The following is an 18603-nucleotide window of genomic DNA, read 5'->3' as shown; positions in this document are numbered from 1 at the left end:
TATAGGAAAAGGATAAAAAATAAACTTTCGCTTCCTAAACTTCTCCTCTGCCAGCTTTACAAAACCCAGACAAAACCCACCAAAGCTAAGAAAAACCCTGAGGAAAAAAAAGACACAGAGACACTGCGCGTGCAGATGTGGAGACACGACCGACCGACCAACCAGCACGGGCAGCTGCGGGCTGGCTCCCCCTGTGCTTATAATCACGTTTGCCGTGCGATTGCAGCTATGGGATCCGGACAAAACAGGCCTGCGGCTGCGCAGCGCCCCAGCGCGCCGGCACAGAGGAGCCGCGAGGGCGTCCAGTCTCTGCACGTTCGGTTTTACTTTGGGAAGCCCTTATACTGTCAGCTGCTGTTTTGTTACAATCGTTAAGGCTGGATCAGTAAAATTCACAGGAAACATTTGGTAAGGATTATTTGTTGGCAAATATTTAGACACTTCACTGGAGCTTACAAGGACCTTGACTTGCGTAAGAGCCCTCAGATCACGTGTCCGACTGTGGAAGAAGTCCTTCACTGCCAACACATTTACGTGTGTGTAACTCCTCCACTCCTCAGGTTTAAGTTAAATGCTGTGGATTTCAAGCTCTACGCTTTACCAAACTCCTGAAATCTTGTACTCACCTCAGTTTTGCTTTGCTTTGTTCCAAGAAATAAAACTCACTTTCTATATGTGAGCTCAAGGTCATTTTTACCTTTCAGGATCAAGGGCCAATTACTCAGCGCTGCGGCTGAAGGGGGATGTGAAGGAAGGAGAAGGGCAGGCACTGCCTGGCCCCAGGCTAGCCGCGTGCTGCTCGTGCTGCGCTGCCGATAGCCTTAAGCAATGGGAAAAAATGGCTCAAACTGACCGTTCGGTGTTCGGCTTTCACGAATAACTTTTCTTCTCCACGTGTCTGACTTCCTTCTTTGTCTTAACCTTATAACCTTCTCCCTGCTTTAAAGGAAAAGTATAAATGTTAGCACAGCCTGCAGACGGTGCTCATAATCATAAACCTGCTTCCAAAACAGGCTCCACATTTCGCTGTAAGAGGATAAGTAAAAAGCAGTTAAATCACACCAGCACTTCAGTTCAAAGGTACACGCAACCTAAGTATCCACTCTGCCGAGCTGCAAAAGCACAGGCCTGAAATATCATCGTCAAGGCCTGAATATCATCGTGGAGCAGAAACCCCAGGTCTGCAACTTCGAACCCAGTGAGGGGGTGCGAGCGCCCGGCGGGGAGCGCTCGGCGGAGCCCCGTCGCCGCCAGCGCGGTCCCTGTCCCCCGGGGCAGCAGCCGGGCCGGGATCGTGATGTTTCACGCCGCCTCTGCTTCAAAGCGAGCAGGTTAGTAAAGGAATAAAGGCAAGAGGAAGAAAGCCGGCAAGAAACTTCGCCAAAGCAGAGCAGAGAAAAACCAATGAAAGCGCCAAGCAGTGCGGGTTTCAGTGTCTTTTAAAACAGCAAACCCCCAAATGCAGTTCATCTACACTTGTTAAAAATAGCTCAATAACCATCTAAAAATAAATACTCCGGTAATCACGATCCTCATTCACATCAGGGAAAGGGCATCTATTTATGTGGGGTTATCAGCAGAATTTACCCCTCGGGTGATCTCTGTTGATGCATTTGTAACTATTTGTAGTTTTTATGTAATCTAATCTGGCACAGTAAATTGAAAATATTTCCCCTATGCTGGGCAGCATTTTTTTTTCCATGATGAAGAAGTAAGAAAGAGAGGATGGTTTGTTTCAACTCTCTTCTATTTTTGTCATCTCCTCCCCCCCCCCTTTTTTTTTGCTACCAGCAGAAAAAGAGTTTGCTATGTTTGTTTGTTTCTAAGTCCTAAATTCTGTTTTTACTCAGGCAAAAATTCCGTCAACTCCAACGACAGCCTTACAGGCGCGGAGACCCGCTGGGGTGCTTCATGGACGGCCCGGCGTGCCCAAGCAGCGGTGCGCCCTCGGCAGCGCCGCACGACCCCTCGCTTTTGCCGGTGCGGATGCTGGGCACAGCCCGGCCCGGCAAAGGGCTCCCGATTTTAACTGCCACAGACAAAATCCTGTCTCGGTGGTGGCTTGTGCAGGACGCCGCTGTTGAGATACACCCAGCTAACCCCAAACCCTGCAAACCCTTAGTCACTCGCAAGGAAGCTTTAGCGCAAAAGGCCCCCAGCAGAACTGGCCCCGGCCTCGCTGCAACGTGCCCCATGGGGAAACGCGGCCGCAATACATCCCTGCCCCGTGACCCACGCGCCTACGTGGCCGTCGCGGCAAGCGCTGCACTTTGGCGAGGCCCCCGGCGAGGCTGCAGCCCGCCAGCCCCCCGCAGCACCGCGCCGGCAGCCACCGCAGCTCGCAGCCTCCGGCGGGCCCCGCTCCATTACCGTGGCACCAACTCTCCTCTCATGGGGGATAACAACGCGTCTTACTACTTTCCGGGTGATCTGTAGGGAGCAATACATGAAAAGGATCGATTGGTTTTTGTTCTGGATCCCAAAGGGAGAAAGCATGTTAAAAGGAGTTACTTGAATGCAAAGACTCAGAGCAGCGATGCAACTGGTGATTACTTTTCTCGTGACGACGTTGCCTTCCTCGTCGGTAAACTGCTCCTCTGTTACCGATTCCCCAGGAATGTTTTTTGCCTCCTCGCCCTAAAGAACGTGTTATAGGATTAGCAACGTCGCCCGTATTCTGCCAAACCCACACGTATTTCCACACCAGAGCAAGCAACAAACACATGCTAGCTTCAGCTTTACGTTACAGACTGCGTTACGTCACACGCACAAGGGGAAAGCCTTGCCAAGGCAGCATGCCACCACCTGCGTACTCATTATACAAAACGCAACCTTAAAACACGCAGTGAGCTGCTAGCCTATTTCCCTTATTCGCCAATTCGTGCCGTGAAGCACTGTGGGCAAAAAATAACCTTCCATCATGTCAGAAAGCAGCTCTCGAGCCCTCCGCGAGGGGAGCACGAGCGCCCCGCGAGGCACCTCCAGGCCGACATCCCTCGCAGGAGGCTGTTCGAAGCGACTCGGGGCCCAGCGCACGCAGCGGCGCGTCCCGACACCAGAACGAGGTGGGGGAGATCTCTGGATTGGGAAATGGCTCTGCCCGGCTCGCTAAACCCAAGAACTGAAGCACTCGCGCAAAAGGAAGGATTTCTCAGGTTTACGAAACGGAAGAAGGTGTCTCACGGGAAGCCTTTCGGGCCCGGCACCGGCCGCCAGCCCACGGAGCCGCAGCCCGGCGCGGGACCTGCCCGCGGCAGCACCGCTCCGTCCCTGCGTTCGCTGCCTCTTGGCAGGATTATTTGTGCCACCAGCAACAGAGCGGACCAGCGTAAATAAGTGTAAAAGCAGTTTCCTAAATGCTGTACTAGTGACTCAATACGGCTTCAAGGCTTACTGCTAAAATTTTAAATGAATTAATTTACCTTGGTGCCTAAGGCTGGCTGACAGCTAGTGAACTTCTGCAGCAGAAGAACTTTGAAAATTTTACTCTATAAAATCACGTTTCCAAATGTGAGTGCTGAAGCACCACATCTGATGTTCCAAAAATATCCATCATCTGTGCTTATTTATTTAATATAAGTAAAACAAATAGATTTATAAGGTAGCATTATGCTTCTGAAAATAGGAAACTTGGCAAGAAAATTGGTAATATCCAATTCATATGCGTTGTTTTCCATCCTTGGATGTCAATGAGAAATACACAGCTGGAATCAATACGACTACACCTGCTTTGCAGATGGGGAAACGCAGACACCAATATTGTGCCTAGCTATCTTTACAACATGCAGCAATCCTCACCTGATGGTCTACATAAGAAAATTCAAAACATGTGAACAAGCAATCCTTCCTAAAAAATTAAAGGCTGCACTAAAATCAGCAACTGTATCCTCCATCTATTCCATGGGGAAGAGACATTTTTTGTCCTGGTGGGAAGATCAGTGCTGATGCTTCCCCACAGCTGAACGAATTTGGGCTCTTTCTATCCAAAAGGACAAAACCATCTTTCAAAGTCAAGGCTGCCAATGAAAACACTGTGCAACACTTGCCTTTTCCCACTGATTAAAGCTCTAGCACCCAGTGGGGGATGGTCAGGGAACTCCCCCGTTCTTTTCCCAGAAATTGTTTTTTTTTTTTTTTTTTAAAAAAGCACATAAACAAAACAAAACAAAAACAGAAAAACTTTTCTCCCCTCGCTCCTCAGCCTAATAGGTAAAAATGGCAGCTGAAGGGAGGGAGCAAAAATAAATATTATATAAAACATCTCATATCAAAATTAACACTGAAAGTATTTTAAACGAGCTCATTACTGCTCAACGTCAGACCTTCACAATGCTTTCAAGAATTAAGAAGGATGAGCAAATCAAAGCCTTGCCTTTCCGGACTTGCAGCACATGGCGTAATTCCTGTTTACTGTGGTCCGTATAGTGCATAGTTATCTACGTAAGCTTTTGGCACTATGTTATAATGAATACATATAGTTATTTTGTGTTTTGTGTTTTTTTTTACTTTTTTCTCTACAAATAGAGCTTTTTCAGCATGTACATCATGACCTAATGCTATTCCTGAGCTCTGCAGATAATCCCTCCTTTTTGTTGACAAGCCAACATTAGCCACGTTTCCTATGGCTAAGGATTTACATTTTCCTGGTGTTAGAGATGTGACACCCGGCAAAATGCACACCAAAGTACTGAAAAGAACAGGGCCGCTCTGCAGCTAAACAAGTCTCTGCTTGCTATTTGTCGTTATTCAGAAGCACAGTACTTTTGGTCATTTCATTTCATATCGGCCCCTTGCAAGGTCACCAGATCACCTGTGTAACCTGGTCCCTGCCTCCTTCCTGCCTCTCCGCGCGCGGCTGCTCTCGAACACCGGCTGGGGAGAATCAGTGTGCTCTGCTTTAAAACGAAACGTGATTAAATACTGACAGGCATCTCCTGGAAGAAAGCGCATTTTTCAAGGTCTGGAGTATCTTGTTTTTTAATTATTGTGACCTGCTCCTCTAGGCCCGGTTGAAGGATAAATGCCCTAAACACCGAGCAGTCAGCACCGGTGAAATGCAGCTTTCAGAATTGCCTGGCTTGCGGGTAGTGAAACAAATAGCGAGAGGGCTCGCACCCAGCAGCAGTGCATCTCATTTACTGACCCCTCTAATCCTATGCAGTTAGACGGACGTTTGTTAGGAAAAAATCCTCCTACCCGGGGGCAGTTTTGCTTGCCAGACCTGGAAACAGCTGTGGGTTAGGGCGGCACATTAGATGACGCTGGTTTTGCCCTGCAAACGCAAAGCTGGCACGTCCGCGTCGCAGCTGAAGAACGCAATTCCCTCTGCGGCACCACGCTCGCGCAGCTCCGTTCATCCTCGACCGGCCGAAACCCCTGCCCCGGGGCCGAGAGCTTCAGAAAGGCACGGCGAAAACTCACCACGGTGCCGAACGGCAGCTCGGTTTCACCCCCGGGCCTGTCCCGCGGGAGGGCTGCGCTCTGCGAGCCTCCATCCCCAAACCCGCTGGGGAGCCGCGCGGAGCCGAGCCGGAGCGCGGCGCTGCCGGAAGAGGCTGGTATCCCGCTGCTGCTTGCCGACCCCCGCTTAGAAATCTGTTGTATTTCCCATTACAAAATCCTACCATAAACCTTTTGGCAAGAATCTTACTGAACAGTTTTTGCCAAAAATTTGTACCCATGAAAGATTTAACAACCTCTGAAAAAGCATGAGAAATTAGACACTGATTTCTGCCATGACTGAACGAGAGCAGCTTTGGATCGGGCACCGAATGTGCACGTTGCAGAGCGCCCGAAAGCCCCAGCGTGGGGGCGAGCGGGAGGCTGCCCGGCACGGCTGCCCCGCGCCGGGGGGACGCGACAGTGCCCGAGGCACCTCTGCTCCTGGAGACGCACAGACACCGATCGAACCCAGGTCACGGCAGCCGTCACAGCCGAGCCTTCCCCTTCGTACCACCGCTACGTGAACTTCGCATGACCAAGCTGTCATGTGCCCACCAAAACTCTTGCTTCCGCTCTCGAACCCTTTCCTTAAAAGGCCTGATGATCGCCGCTTTGAACGTTTCCCTTGTTCTCTTTTAAACCTGACCTGAGCACACACAGAGCTACAAGTCATCAGAAAATGACAGAAGCATCTCACACACCTTCTGACCAAGAAAGAGGTACAGCTCTGTTCCAGTTAGGGACACGCACGCTGCGGACACAGCGGGTTCGGCCGCCCTGCTTACCGGGCGAACGCTGCCCAGGAAGCCACGGACGTCGCGCAGACGTGCTGCGCAGGACACCACCGTGTACGGCTGCTTTGCCCTCGCTCTGTAAGCTCGCCCCCAAATTACGCCACCGCATTTAAAAACAATTTCTGTGCCTTCCTCCAAGCACAGCGGATGTATTTGGAAGGAAAGCACAGGCTGCCTTTTTCATCCTTTCCCTTTTCTCTGCATGCCAGTGCCACCAAAACAGTTCAGACTTAGTATGGGGGGATCCTAGGAGCAGGCCGACTATGCAGCCTTTAAAATTTTCAGCAAACCAAGACCTGCTGTCTTACCAGAAACGTTCGTGCGGCGTTCGAGGTTCTGCAACCCCAAGCAAGCGCCGCTCCGGGCCAGGAAACCCAAACGCCATTCCTCTTCCCACCAGACCTGCACACTAGAGAGGAGGTGCCGAGCACCTATTCCCACCCTTCCCCTTGACACACGCAAGTAACAGCAATGCAGAAGTGAGCAATCAGAGCATCACAAATCGTTACTAAAACAACAATTTTATCACAGGTAAAACTCAGCCAGGGCTGTAAGAGCCCCACACTGGCTCACTGTCCTTTTCACGGTTTTATTAGATGACTTGATGATAAGAATCTAATAAACCCCGTGAGTTACTGAGAATTAACATTGTTGCTTGCAATGCAGAATTATTTGATTATGCCATATGCTCAAGGCAAATAACACCATACTATTACACCACACAGGAAACAATACGAGGGCAAATGCATCTATTTAGATGACTCTGCCATTGTTATCAGTATATATGCACATTGTGCTAGGGCATCTGTAAATAAATATACTAAAAAAAAAAAAGCCTACTGAAGTCCATGGAGAGACTCTTATTAACGTCAGTAGGTTTTAGATTAGGACCACCTGCTGTTTCAGGGAGATTACCAGAGCACATTGGGCACTTGGGACCACACGTTTCAACCAGAATACATGGCTCATATCCTTCTAAATCCCACTCATGTACATTCCTGCATTTCTTTAACTTGTAATTCAGAAATATTCAAAGAAAAGAGGGAAAAAAGAAAACATTTCATCACCTGCATCCATCTGCAATTCATTTTGCTCTTTTATCAGATGAACCCACTGCATCTAGCTATGGATCTTACCTTATCCAACAATCTTACCCAGCTGTTCACCGTACAGAAGGACCGTGTATTCGAGATGCCATGCAAAACAGCGGCAGTGAAGGACACAACATGCCATGCAGCACCGATGTCTTCCCGCAGAAGACAATCGTAAACCCAGAGGTTAAGCGAGGAAAGACCACCCGGCATTTTAGTTATACGCACACACTGGTACTGGAGAGCACACTACCAGGGGACTCCGTTATGCCACTACTGACATCCTGACACAGCAGTCAAAACCCAAACCCATGCCAGTATCGCCGCAAGAAGGCAAACCTCAGAATACCTTCAGTATCAAACGCCGTCGATAAACTCTTGTAGTAATTCTCTGCTCCTCCTCTGAGCTTGAATCGCTCTGAATCTCACTGTCACTGTCACTATATTCCTAATAAATGCAGTTTTAGTACATTTGAACAGCACATTTAAAAGACACAACATGCTGGCTGGGAGTACAAGAAGAAAACAAAGTTTATCGTGGACAATATTTTTTCCCGTCTGTATTACGTACATAATGATGCTGTTATGTACATAACAGCGGTTTTGCTCTGAAGTATATGGTGGGAGGCCTTTTTGCTCTTTGACATGCTGTAGGTTGATAAACATACCATCTATGGAGCATCTTACAGCTCTTCAGTCCTAGAAAAGTGAGATTTAGAATGAGTCTGACCAGATGAATTTCTAAATATTACCTAGGATTATACCAGTTGTTAAAAATGTTGTATACAGAAACCCTAAGCTAAGTTGTAACTGCTTGCTGTTTTCTGCTCAAGAATTAATGTTTCAGATAAACTCTACTGATTTCCAAGGCATGGGAACTGAATTTTTCAAAAATGATGTGTAAAATAAGTTAGGCACAGTTGGGTGGAGGAGAAAAAAAGACTATGTAACAAGAACATGCTGGGCAGGATGAAGTTGCTAGACAGCATCCACCTGCCTGTAGAGTGTCCTGCTCTCCTCTGATATTATCCAAGCACACATATTAAAAAAAAAAAAAAAAAAAGAAAAAAAAATCCAACTCCATCCTGAACAAGTGACAAGAAGCAGGGGAGATACCCAGAAGGCACGAAGGTTTTGGCAGAAGAGTTACTACTATTAATAAACAGCTTCGAGTGTTTCAGCTGTGACGTAACTTTGACATTTGGAGTCGCCGTGACCATGTTACACCACCCTCGCTGCAATAATATACCAACAGTGCCGTGCTCTTCTCATTTAAAAAAAAAAAAACACTTGAATCAGATGCTTGAGTAACAAGCAGTCATTCGCAGAGTGTTACACGGTCTCTGCACCGCTTTTGTAAACTTTTGGGCATCTACCTGGACTCGGAGTGAGGCCAACAATTCAGTTCATACACATCACCAAGTAGCAGCCCGGTATCGATGGTCTGATTTTATCTTTTGCTGCATACTGTGTGCCAAAACACTGAATCAGCAGCCTGCAGGTGAATGACTAGTGGTTCAACAGGGTCATGGAAAAAAATCTCTTACTGTGTAAAGTAATTGTCTTTTGTTACCCCTTTTTTCACAGAATTTAATCTGTTTTTCCAAGCCTTTCTCTTTATGGGTCATTTCTGAAGAATGCCTTCCAGAAATATGGTAGTTGAAATTCTCTTTCTCTTTTCATGACAGCATATGAAGTATCTCACTATGACTTGGACTGCTTTATTAAATTATTTATTCCAAATAGATTAGAAGGTGTTCTTGAAGAAGTATCCAGAAGACATTAGAAGCAATTCTTGTCTTCACTCTAACAAACACTACCTTTTTTCACCCATTCAGGCTTTGCATGAGATTTAGAAATCACATTATCTTGAGACACCAGCTTATTTAAAGATCCTGTCTACAAAATGACTGATTTGCAAGATAACATTATCACTCTTTACCAATAAAGCAAAAGTAGTGTGAAAAGCAGACCAAAGAGAAATGCACACTTTATGCTTCCCACAATCCAGATGGGATATTCAACAGCAAAGGGGGCTCCAGAGCACCGCAGCGGATGACAACTTCTCCTCCTCCGGCCGGGACGCCGGCGCGGGAGGGACGGCCCTGCAGCACTCCCTCCGCGCGTGCTACACTGCATGTCTACACCTATCCCCACAGTTAAAGCGAGTATAAATATCCACCCAAGGGCTGCTCCAAAGCCCACCAACAATAATGGAAATCTGCCGCCTGTCTTTAACTGGCTTTGCATCAGGCTCTTACTTAAAAAAAAAAAAAGTATTCCAGTAATTAGTTAATATTAGGAAAGATCTTCACTGCATTAGCTATGTCACGAACTAATAACAAGATAATAACAATCATATGCCACATAATTGCAAAGACTGAATATGTTACAGGCTAATAAAAGAAATCTTGGTTGTATAATCAAAAGAATAGTTTAAAATGAACTAATTTAAACCTGAAAGATTTATTGCAGCCCACTGCAGCTAACATTTCTATTGTGCTACGATTAAAAAAAATGCTATAGCATGTAGAAGTAATTCTTCTGAAATGCATCATTTCCAGAAGCTGTAAATCTTTTATGCCCAGGAAAAGACAAGGTTGGTAGAGAAGGACAGAGAAATGGGCAAGAAACACTGCAATTCCCTTCCCGAGGAGCTGCAACGCTGGCTCTCTGCTGCTCCTACGGTCTATGCGGTGGTGACCCCCCAGCTGCTGGGATGCTGAATTCGCCCAGTGATGGGGCTGTAAACAATTCTTTGAACCAATTTATTTTTAAGCCTGTGGGAAATAAATATAAGCCACTAGGCAACTACTGAAATGTCCATCTTTGGAAACCAACTTATACCTGAGCCTGCAGTTAAGGATGTGCAAACCAGGCATGGCAGAAACGACGGGGAGCCCCTAAACAGCACCTATCTTGGAAAGAAAGACCCATCACATGGAGAAGTGCTTTGGACATTTGACAATCTTTTGATTCCTCTTGGCTGGATGCACTTTGGGGTAGGGATGAATGAGGCCAGGGAGCAAAACTTAATCAGGAGATTAAATTTTATCGAAGACTTGTTTTCCTGCAAATTAACAGAGCAAAAGAAAAAAAAAAAAGAAAAAAAGAAAAAGCAGTGGGTGTTTAGGGTAAGGAGTGGGAAGAGGACTGACGATCCCTCTGCCTCTTTTCTCACTTCAGCGATGCAGGCGGGGGTCCCAGCGGCCGCCCCAACCTCTCCCAGGGCAGAGGGTTAAAGAGCTTAGGCTTGGCTCTTCCATCTGTCCTGATTCCACTGCACGCTCTTCACATGACAGGGCATAAATTTCCTCTCACTTTCTTTTTTTTTTTTTTAATTTAGCAAATAAACAGAACAGGCACAGAAAAGGATAAAAAAGCCCTGCTACAAACATCACCACAAGTCTTGCAAAAAGCTTATGTCAGGTTAGGGGGATTTCTCAAACAGTTAATAATTACAGGACACACTGTACCTTCTGCTCAGACGTTACTGCTGCCTCCTCCTCCTGGATGCTTGTTCTCGGCTTGCCATCCTCCGACGTACTCCAGCTCATCTTCTTCACACTGACAGGCACAGATGTTTTGTTGCCGTCTGTTGTTGGCTTGCTCATCTCTTCCAAAGATTTCTGATATGCTGCTGATGATAACGTTTGCTCATCGGTACCAGCTGAAATGTGTGGTTTTGTTTTCAGGATTTCTTTGTCACTCTGTTTTCCCACATCGTTTAAAGATTCGTGGACATAAGATTTAGCTTTCGCCTCCGCTGCGGATTCGGAAAGGCTCCCGTTTGCTTCCAGCTTCCCTGCTTCTCCTCTAACACGGGAGGTAACAGAATCCCTGCATTGGTCCGGGCTACAAAAGAGAAACAACGGACAACCACTCAGGGCTCAAACCATGCGCACAAGGGCCGAGCACTGAGCCTGTTATCAAGCCTTCATTCTTAGCACCTGCTTTTCAGATAGGGAAAAGCAACATTTTAAATTCAGCTTGCGAACATCAAGCCAATAGTTCTGTATTCTGTTCTGTGGTGTCTCTTTAGAAGCAATGAGAACATGGTGAACACTGGAAACAAGGCCAAATGCTTTATTTTAAATCCTGTCTACTTAGGGGGAAGGTAAAAAAAGAAAAAGAGAGAGAGAGAGAGAGAGAGAGAGAGAGAGAGAAATACAGCAAACCTACCAATTCCCTTGTATAATCACATGAGATAAATCCCCGAGGCACTAATTCTTTAGCTTGTTCTCTAACCAAAGAGGTGATGAGAATATCCAGGCCTGAGTTTAATCTGTTACCCTGCAATTATCAGTGATGACCAAACAATTATTCCTTGCTGCCCAAAATTGCAACAGCTGCACTCCAGATAACTTGTGCCTCTTTAAAAATATTGGTACGTGAAAATAATTCATCAGACAGCCCAGAGTCTCAGTAATACACAGGGTCAGAGGCAAGGAAGATTACTAGGAGATGGAAGACTCTGGACAAAACTTTTCTTTGCTACCGATGGACAGGTTTAATCTGCACTTCTCATGCACTGTTCTTTTCTTTTTTTGTATAGTTCTGCTCTGCTTTTACACATTAACAGTGGGACTATACACATGAAAATACTATAGCTATTTGCTGACAGTACTGTTAAAAAAGATAGCAAATCAAATTCATTTAGTTATCACAGAAACAGATCCGTTATCTTCTTAAGGAAGCCCTTTACTTCTAGAAGCGATATATTTTGTTAATTTAACACAATATAAAACACAGAATAATAGTGTTTGCCTAACAGAACAACATAAACCCATCAGCGTATGCTCTACACTCTTGAAATACAATCAGTTTGCTGAAATCAATGGCAAAGTTCCCACTGAATTCAGTGAGAGAGCATCTAATGCTACCTGGAGCCTTAAAGCATCGTGGATCAAAGCTGCACGGGACGTAAACTGATGACAGCTGATCTTTCTGCGGATAGTGATTCTCCGCGGAGCTGCACCTAATGCCAACCCGGCCCCTTCGGCTCACAGCCCGGGGAGGCAGGTTCGACGTGCACAGAGGTTCAAAGCGCGCCCGGGGGGACCCGAACGGCAGACCTGGGCAAGGCACACCGTGAACGCGGGAAGTTTACGGAGGTCCCAGGGGAGGCCGGAAAAGCTCCGGAGGGAGAAATGCGTTGAGGACAAATACACAGGAAGGATCCAGCTCAGCACGTCACTACGCTGAAGGTAACTGGAGGCTGGCAGAGTACTAGGGGGAAAATAACACACGCTTGCACTCGCTCCCTTTCCCTTAGGCATCCACTGCAGTCGTGTTGGGAGACGGAGTACTGGACTAGGTGGGCTTGGTATTGCCGTTCTTTCGTTCTTATGCCTTGCTAATCATCTTTTAAAAAGTCTAGTAAGTCAGCATGACACTGCATGCTTCAAAGTGTTATGAAAACAGTGACAATTTAAAAATTGGGCTATAGAAAAAGTAATACCTGCCTGAGGAAAAGCAAATTAAGATATGCAATGAAAAAGGAGACTGCTAAGAACAGCACTCTAGAATTAAGAGTAATGCAGTATTTTGGCGTCAGTGAATGTACATCTTATTCTCCCAAATTCTGGTTATTTCTATGCCTTGCTTAGAGTCATTCAAAATGAAAATACACAATATAAAGAACAGGAACAGAAATATTATCTGCAAAATATAATATAAGCTACTTTTGAAATACCTATATTAAGCATGCAATCTGATATATATTTTCTTTAAGCAAGCATGTTTGAGGAAAAATTGAGTCACTATTGCTTTTTCTTAAAAAAAAAGAAAAAAAAGTATATATATATATATATATATATACACACACACACACACATATTCTCATAGAATAGAACAGTCTTGAACACTGCTCCTAACGGTAAAAGGAGCATGAAAAGGCATGTTCACACGCAGACGTTTATACAAAGGTCCTCACCTCTCATCCAGCCGATCAAGCAGACCACCACCTATTCTGCGTCCTGAAGTTGGTGGCTCAGTGACACTTGACGATTCAGTCTGCCAACCTGTAATTGAAGACATTTGCTGTTCTGCTTGCTGCACACCTTTAAGAATTGACCATACTTTTTCTTCCGTCATCTCCTCAGACTCAAATCCTTCTTCCAGATGAATGTCCTCAAACAGAGATTTAAGCTTCTCTTCTGTCATCTCCTCATCAGTACCAGACTTTTCTCTCTCAGGCTGTTCAGTTCTTACTCCTGTTTTACTAGTCTCTTCACTCTGCATCTGTTTAGCATCTTTCGCTATCCCGGCATAACTGCCAAGATATCGTGGGTAATCCTTAAGGTCCACTTCCTCCAGCAGGCTCTGGCCTATGGAAATATCTTTAGGTGTTCCTTCTCTAGGCACTGAGAAATCGGGCTTGCTGTCGTCCAGTGAAGTGTCTTCTTCAGTCACCACTGGCGGTCCTGGGGCTGTACCGTCTACGCTTCCCTGCGGAGCTACTAGCACGTCACTTAGCCTACTGGGAGGTCTAAGGGGCGACTCTACGCTAGAGGTGTCGCTAAAGAAATCGTCCTGCTGGAAAGGGGTGGGTGGCACGAAGCGCAACCCTGTGGGAGTTTCCAGTTCCACTTGGATGTTGGGGTAACCTAAGGAAGACAGCACATTCGGACTGACTGAAATGAAGCATGGAGCAACAAATAAGCAAATGTCAAATGATTTGTGAGTTACATAAAATATGAAAAGTATGGGGAGATGTAGGTTTATAAGAACTAATGCAATTTTGATAGAGTTATTCACTTTGTCTTAAATAGATGGAACAAAAATGAGCATTGCTAAAACAGCTAATACAGTGATTGCTGCTATTTTTTGACTATTTTGTAAATAGTCTGTAAAGATTTTAGCAATTGATTTTTGCAGCCATTTTTACATTTGCAAGCTATAGCAGGTTGTCTTATGAGCATGCAGTGAATCAAATGTGGACGAAGTTGGTTGTCCCTTTATATCGAATATAATATTTTGCAGCCGAATTGTGTAAATCTCTCTTGCCCAGGTTTTATTTTTCAAATTTGGAAGTTTAATAAACAGATTTTAAAGACAGAAGTAACATAGGACAGCCACTTTTTGTAAGTATTATTTCTAAAACAGGTCCACATTTTTAACATTCTTCTATCAAAAAATACACAATACTAGTAATACAATGCTACTAATATATATCTCCGATTTAACCACTGAACCACAAGAATGGAATAGTTAAAGAACAAGGAGCAAAAATGAATCAGAATAAGGATACTAAAGAATAATAGATCTAAACACACAGCAGGACAAAAATCTAAAAAAGGCAGTTAAATGGATTAAAGAACACAAACACCACAGGGGAGAGCTACATGAATATTTCAGGTACAGTAGAATTATACAGATGAGAGGACTGTGGTGAGTAAGGAGATCTTGGTGATCTTGGAGACTGAGGCGATCTTGGTGACATGGGTACAATCAGAAACACTGATCAAATAAAGAGAGAAAAGAAAAGAAAATTGATGAAAACATGGGAAAACCATACAAAAGGATTAAATTGAATATACACACAAAAATGAAACCAAAATCTGAAGTTCACATTCCAGCAAATAATAGGTCGGGTAACCTACGAAAGGGAAAAATAAATGCTGTGGGGTTAACTTGACATTGTGCTGCCTGCAAAGGGCGGTGCATTAACCGGGTTTGGCTTTTGGTTTCCTGAATCAGCTGAGAGAAAGGTAAAGGTGGTCTGGTCTTGGTGAGGAAAGGAAGCTCGAGGAAGAAGAGGAGAAGAGGAGAGAGAGAAAGCAGCTGCAGGAAGCATATTTTCATTGTAAAAACACCGCTGCTACGACTAAAAGGCGCAAGCAACATTTCAAGAGGAACTTTCTTAAAATGTCAACAGAAAATTATTTCTGCAATGTAATGATTCAATGACCAGTAATGCTGCTCAGTAATGGAGATACACTGAACTTATATGCTCCAAGTAAAAAAAGCATTTTACTAAAATGCAAAGAAAGACCAATACACACTTAAACTATAAAAAGCAAAGGAAAGTTTTTAACCAAAGAAAGATCTTATTTACGGAGCTACTTATAATACATGCAGCAAAAATCAAATCAGATTGTGGCAATCCAATGCCCGTTAACTAACATTTAAAAGAAGAACACACAATAATTAGCATCTTCAACATACTAATAATTCTGTTTTATAAGAAGAATTTCACTTGTGCTGCTGTTCTTGCCTTTTAAGAGCTGGCTCAAAATTAACCCGCACAATTCTGTTATCAACTGATAGAGTCTCAGTGAGAAAATTATTACACCTTTTCATTTATTAGTGGACTGAAAAATATATTATCTCATGCAATAATTAAACACTGCCTTCCTTTTCCAGTGCCATTGTACATTTGGACAATAGCTCAAGCAAAAATCATGAAATAATTGATATTCACTTGTCTCAAAAAGGCTCAGTAGTAATTTGCAAATTAATTTACTCCACGCTATTTCTAAATACTTTTTTTTTTTTTTTTTAGAAAATTCTTAGTGTTACAATGTTATATATATGTTACATATATTTCTAGGTCACTTGTGAAGCATGCAGTACCACCTACATTGAAAATACACATGGGCAAGTATCAAAGCACAACTATTGCAGAGGAAAACCATTCAGGCCTTGTCAACTGATACTGGGCAGGTGGGAACAAGTTTACTTAGGCATGCATTTCTGGGATCATGAGCTTATTCTTTGAGACATTAATGTGCAAACTACATAGCATGAACGGGCTTTAGAAGAGAAAAAGCGTTAAAATTAAAACAATTAACCCTTTAGAACTTACTGTTATTTTTTAAAATCTATTTTATACAACATTATTGTATTATTGGACATGTCACTAAACTAAACATGACCATGGAATTCAATTACCATCAATGGGATCATGAAAAACGTTATTTTCATCGGCAAAGCTTCTGGTGCCTGAAATATTTCCATAATCAAATATTGGTCCTTCCAATAGGGTCACAATATCTATTCGATTAATTTTTGTCAATACAGAGGTTAAGGCATCAGCTGAAAAACAAAAACGACATGTCAAAAAAGTTCAATACTGCAGAACTGTGTAATCATTTTTCTCAGTTACATTCACATTGCATTAATTAAAAGTTGCTGGCATATGCTTCTGTCTCAGTACCTTTGGTTCTAGCAACCCATTTGTCTAAGCAGTCATTCTGCTGCCTACTTATTCAAGATATACATCCATTAAGATTCTTTCTATTCCCCAGAGTATAATTATATTATGCCAAAAGCAGCACAAGGAAAAAGGACAGAGGGTTCTTAAAGAATGTATTTACTTACTACTGAAATAAAATACCCTTCTGCTGGACTGTGAAAGGATTCTACTTTTAGAACTCTGCTTTTAGGAACAATAGAATGACTAGCGACATAGGTAATGATCAACGAATGTGCCTCTATTTATGCAGTACATCATGAAATCTCCTTTATGACAATCTTTTTGTGAGAACACAGTAATCCTGGGAACGACTTTTACAGTGAAAGAGATCAAAGTGGGCTAAAATATTTTATAGGAGTGTGTGGGTTAGAGCACGGTAACGAACACCACTGACCTAATGCAAAAATTGATTTCAAATCTATTTCAATTTGAGCAATTCAAGCTAAATGCACAGATAAAAGCAACAGAATCATAGTCCAGAATGAAGGCCTTAAAGAGGACTGTTGTCCCCCTCACACACGTCACTCCTCACAGAAAGGTCTTTAGTCTGTTCTTAAAGATCTCCCGCACTGGGAGACTACGTAACTCTTCCAGACACACTGTTTCCACGTTTCACTTTCCTTACTATTGGAAAGTTTTCCCTAATATTTCCTGTGCTAGAATTTAAACCCATTACTCTTCCCATCAATTATGGAAGTGGAGAACAGATTATTTCCTTCTGCATGTATACTGAATAAATACTACACTTTCCTGACTTCTAGTAAAAATGTAACAGAAACTCTAAGGTTTTTCTTCTTCATCAGTGGTTTGTGGAAGTTCATGATGTTTCCTTCAGTTTAACCTATTTAGAACAGGCAACAGATGGAACTGGCTATAACTTATAAACAACAGAAGTAACTGCTTGAACTTACTTGTAGCATTTTTCCCATCTCTGGTAACCCATTTTTTTAATAACATGAAGCTCTGAGCAATAAGAGAATTTGGATTTTCTACTCGGATTTGATTTATTTCATCCACAGAAAAATTCAGTTCTCTTGCCAGTTCTATAAAGCAAAAAAAGAAAACAACACCAAACACCACCAAGCAAAGCACAAATCTCTCAATCATCATGTCAGAGTTAAAAATATCAGTTTTATTAGATCACACAGATGTCAACAAAACTACATGACACAAATGGGCAACTTAAGAGATAATGATGAGCACGGCATTATAAACTCATATTTTAATTTCCTAAGGTAGACATCATTTTGAATTTTCAATCATATCTCTGCTAGCTATTATCATATTTAGACCCAGTAAGCCACTTGAACATTGTGAAGAAAAGCTCCATAGAGACGAGCTCATTGACACTAATTTATAAAACCTGTTTGTTCTAATGACTGTTATTCATACATTAGCTTACTGTGTCGCTCATGCACCTACGCTGGCATCACTTACGCCCAGCAATACGAGATTGCTGCAGCTGTCAGCCCACGAGTGGATTAACTCTGCATGCCTGGGGACAGCGAGGCCCTGGCTGGGCACCCTCCCAAGCAGCCCGGGGCTGCTGTGGCCATTGCCAAAGGCACTGCGACCTCCAGGGCTTTGGGGAAGGTGGTAGCCAGAGACAGGCAGCATCGTCACCAAACCAGGCTAGTAGCAGAGCTGGAGATCAGATCCTCTCAACTCCTTGAGTACATGCACGTTTTGAGAGGAGCACCATTTTAGCTATTCTCACTATAAGTTTCTGTTTAATTTCCTGCCAGACAGCAGGATAATTCTTCACAACTATTTTCAGTTACACTTATTTGGCCGGGTGATGTGTTGGATGTTTTGGGAGATGCTGGATGTTGGCGGGGCTCATTGGGTCCTTCTGCACCTTTTGATAAAAGACAACCTAACAGTTGACTGATTTTGATATGAAAGCATAAAAGCTTACCTGTCCAGCTCAGTCCTAGGTGATCGGCTACAATTGCCATCCTTATATCGGTCCGTTCACATGGACTCTGGGGACCTGTGATTTACAATTTCTCGATTAAAAAGGTTTTGCAAAGAAATCCATAATACCGGACAATAGTTTATTGTAATAGCTTTAATT

The 18603-nt window shown here is 43.8% G+C and overlaps 1 protein-coding gene across 1 annotated transcript in view; it reads right to left on the bottom strand.

Moving 5' to 3' along the window:
- Nucleotides 1–18603, bottom strand: part of ANK3 (ankyrin 3) — a 207477-nt gene that overhangs the window by 3087 nt on the left and 185787 nt on the right. The window contains exons 40-48 of the mRNA XM_067299783.1: nt 18445–18519; nt 17438–17569; nt 16223–16366; nt 13263–13935; nt 10804–11182; nt 7677–7775; nt 2554–2637; nt 2371–2430; nt 854–939 (exon numbers count right to left, since the gene is read on the bottom strand). Coding sequence (XP_067155884.1) covers nt 871–939; nt 2371–2430; nt 2554–2637; nt 7677–7775; nt 10804–11182; nt 13263–13935; nt 16223–16366; nt 17438–17569; nt 18445–18519 — 1715 coding nt within the window. The 3' untranslated portion in view covers nt 854–870. The remainder of the gene's footprint in view (nt 1–853; nt 940–2370; nt 2431–2553; nt 2638–7676; nt 7776–10803; nt 11183–13262; nt 13936–16222; nt 16367–17437; nt 17570–18444; nt 18520–18603) is intronic.

The sequence above is a fragment of the Apteryx mantelli genome, chromosome 7 (assembly GCF_036417845.1).
Source record: "Apteryx mantelli isolate bAptMan1 chromosome 7, bAptMan1.hap1, whole genome shotgun sequence".
Lineage (NCBI taxonomy): Eukaryota > Metazoa > Chordata > Aves > Apterygiformes > Apterygidae > Apteryx > Apteryx mantelli.
The sequence above is the reverse complement of the archived record's forward strand: the minus strand, read 5'-3'. Positions and strand labels throughout refer to the sequence as shown.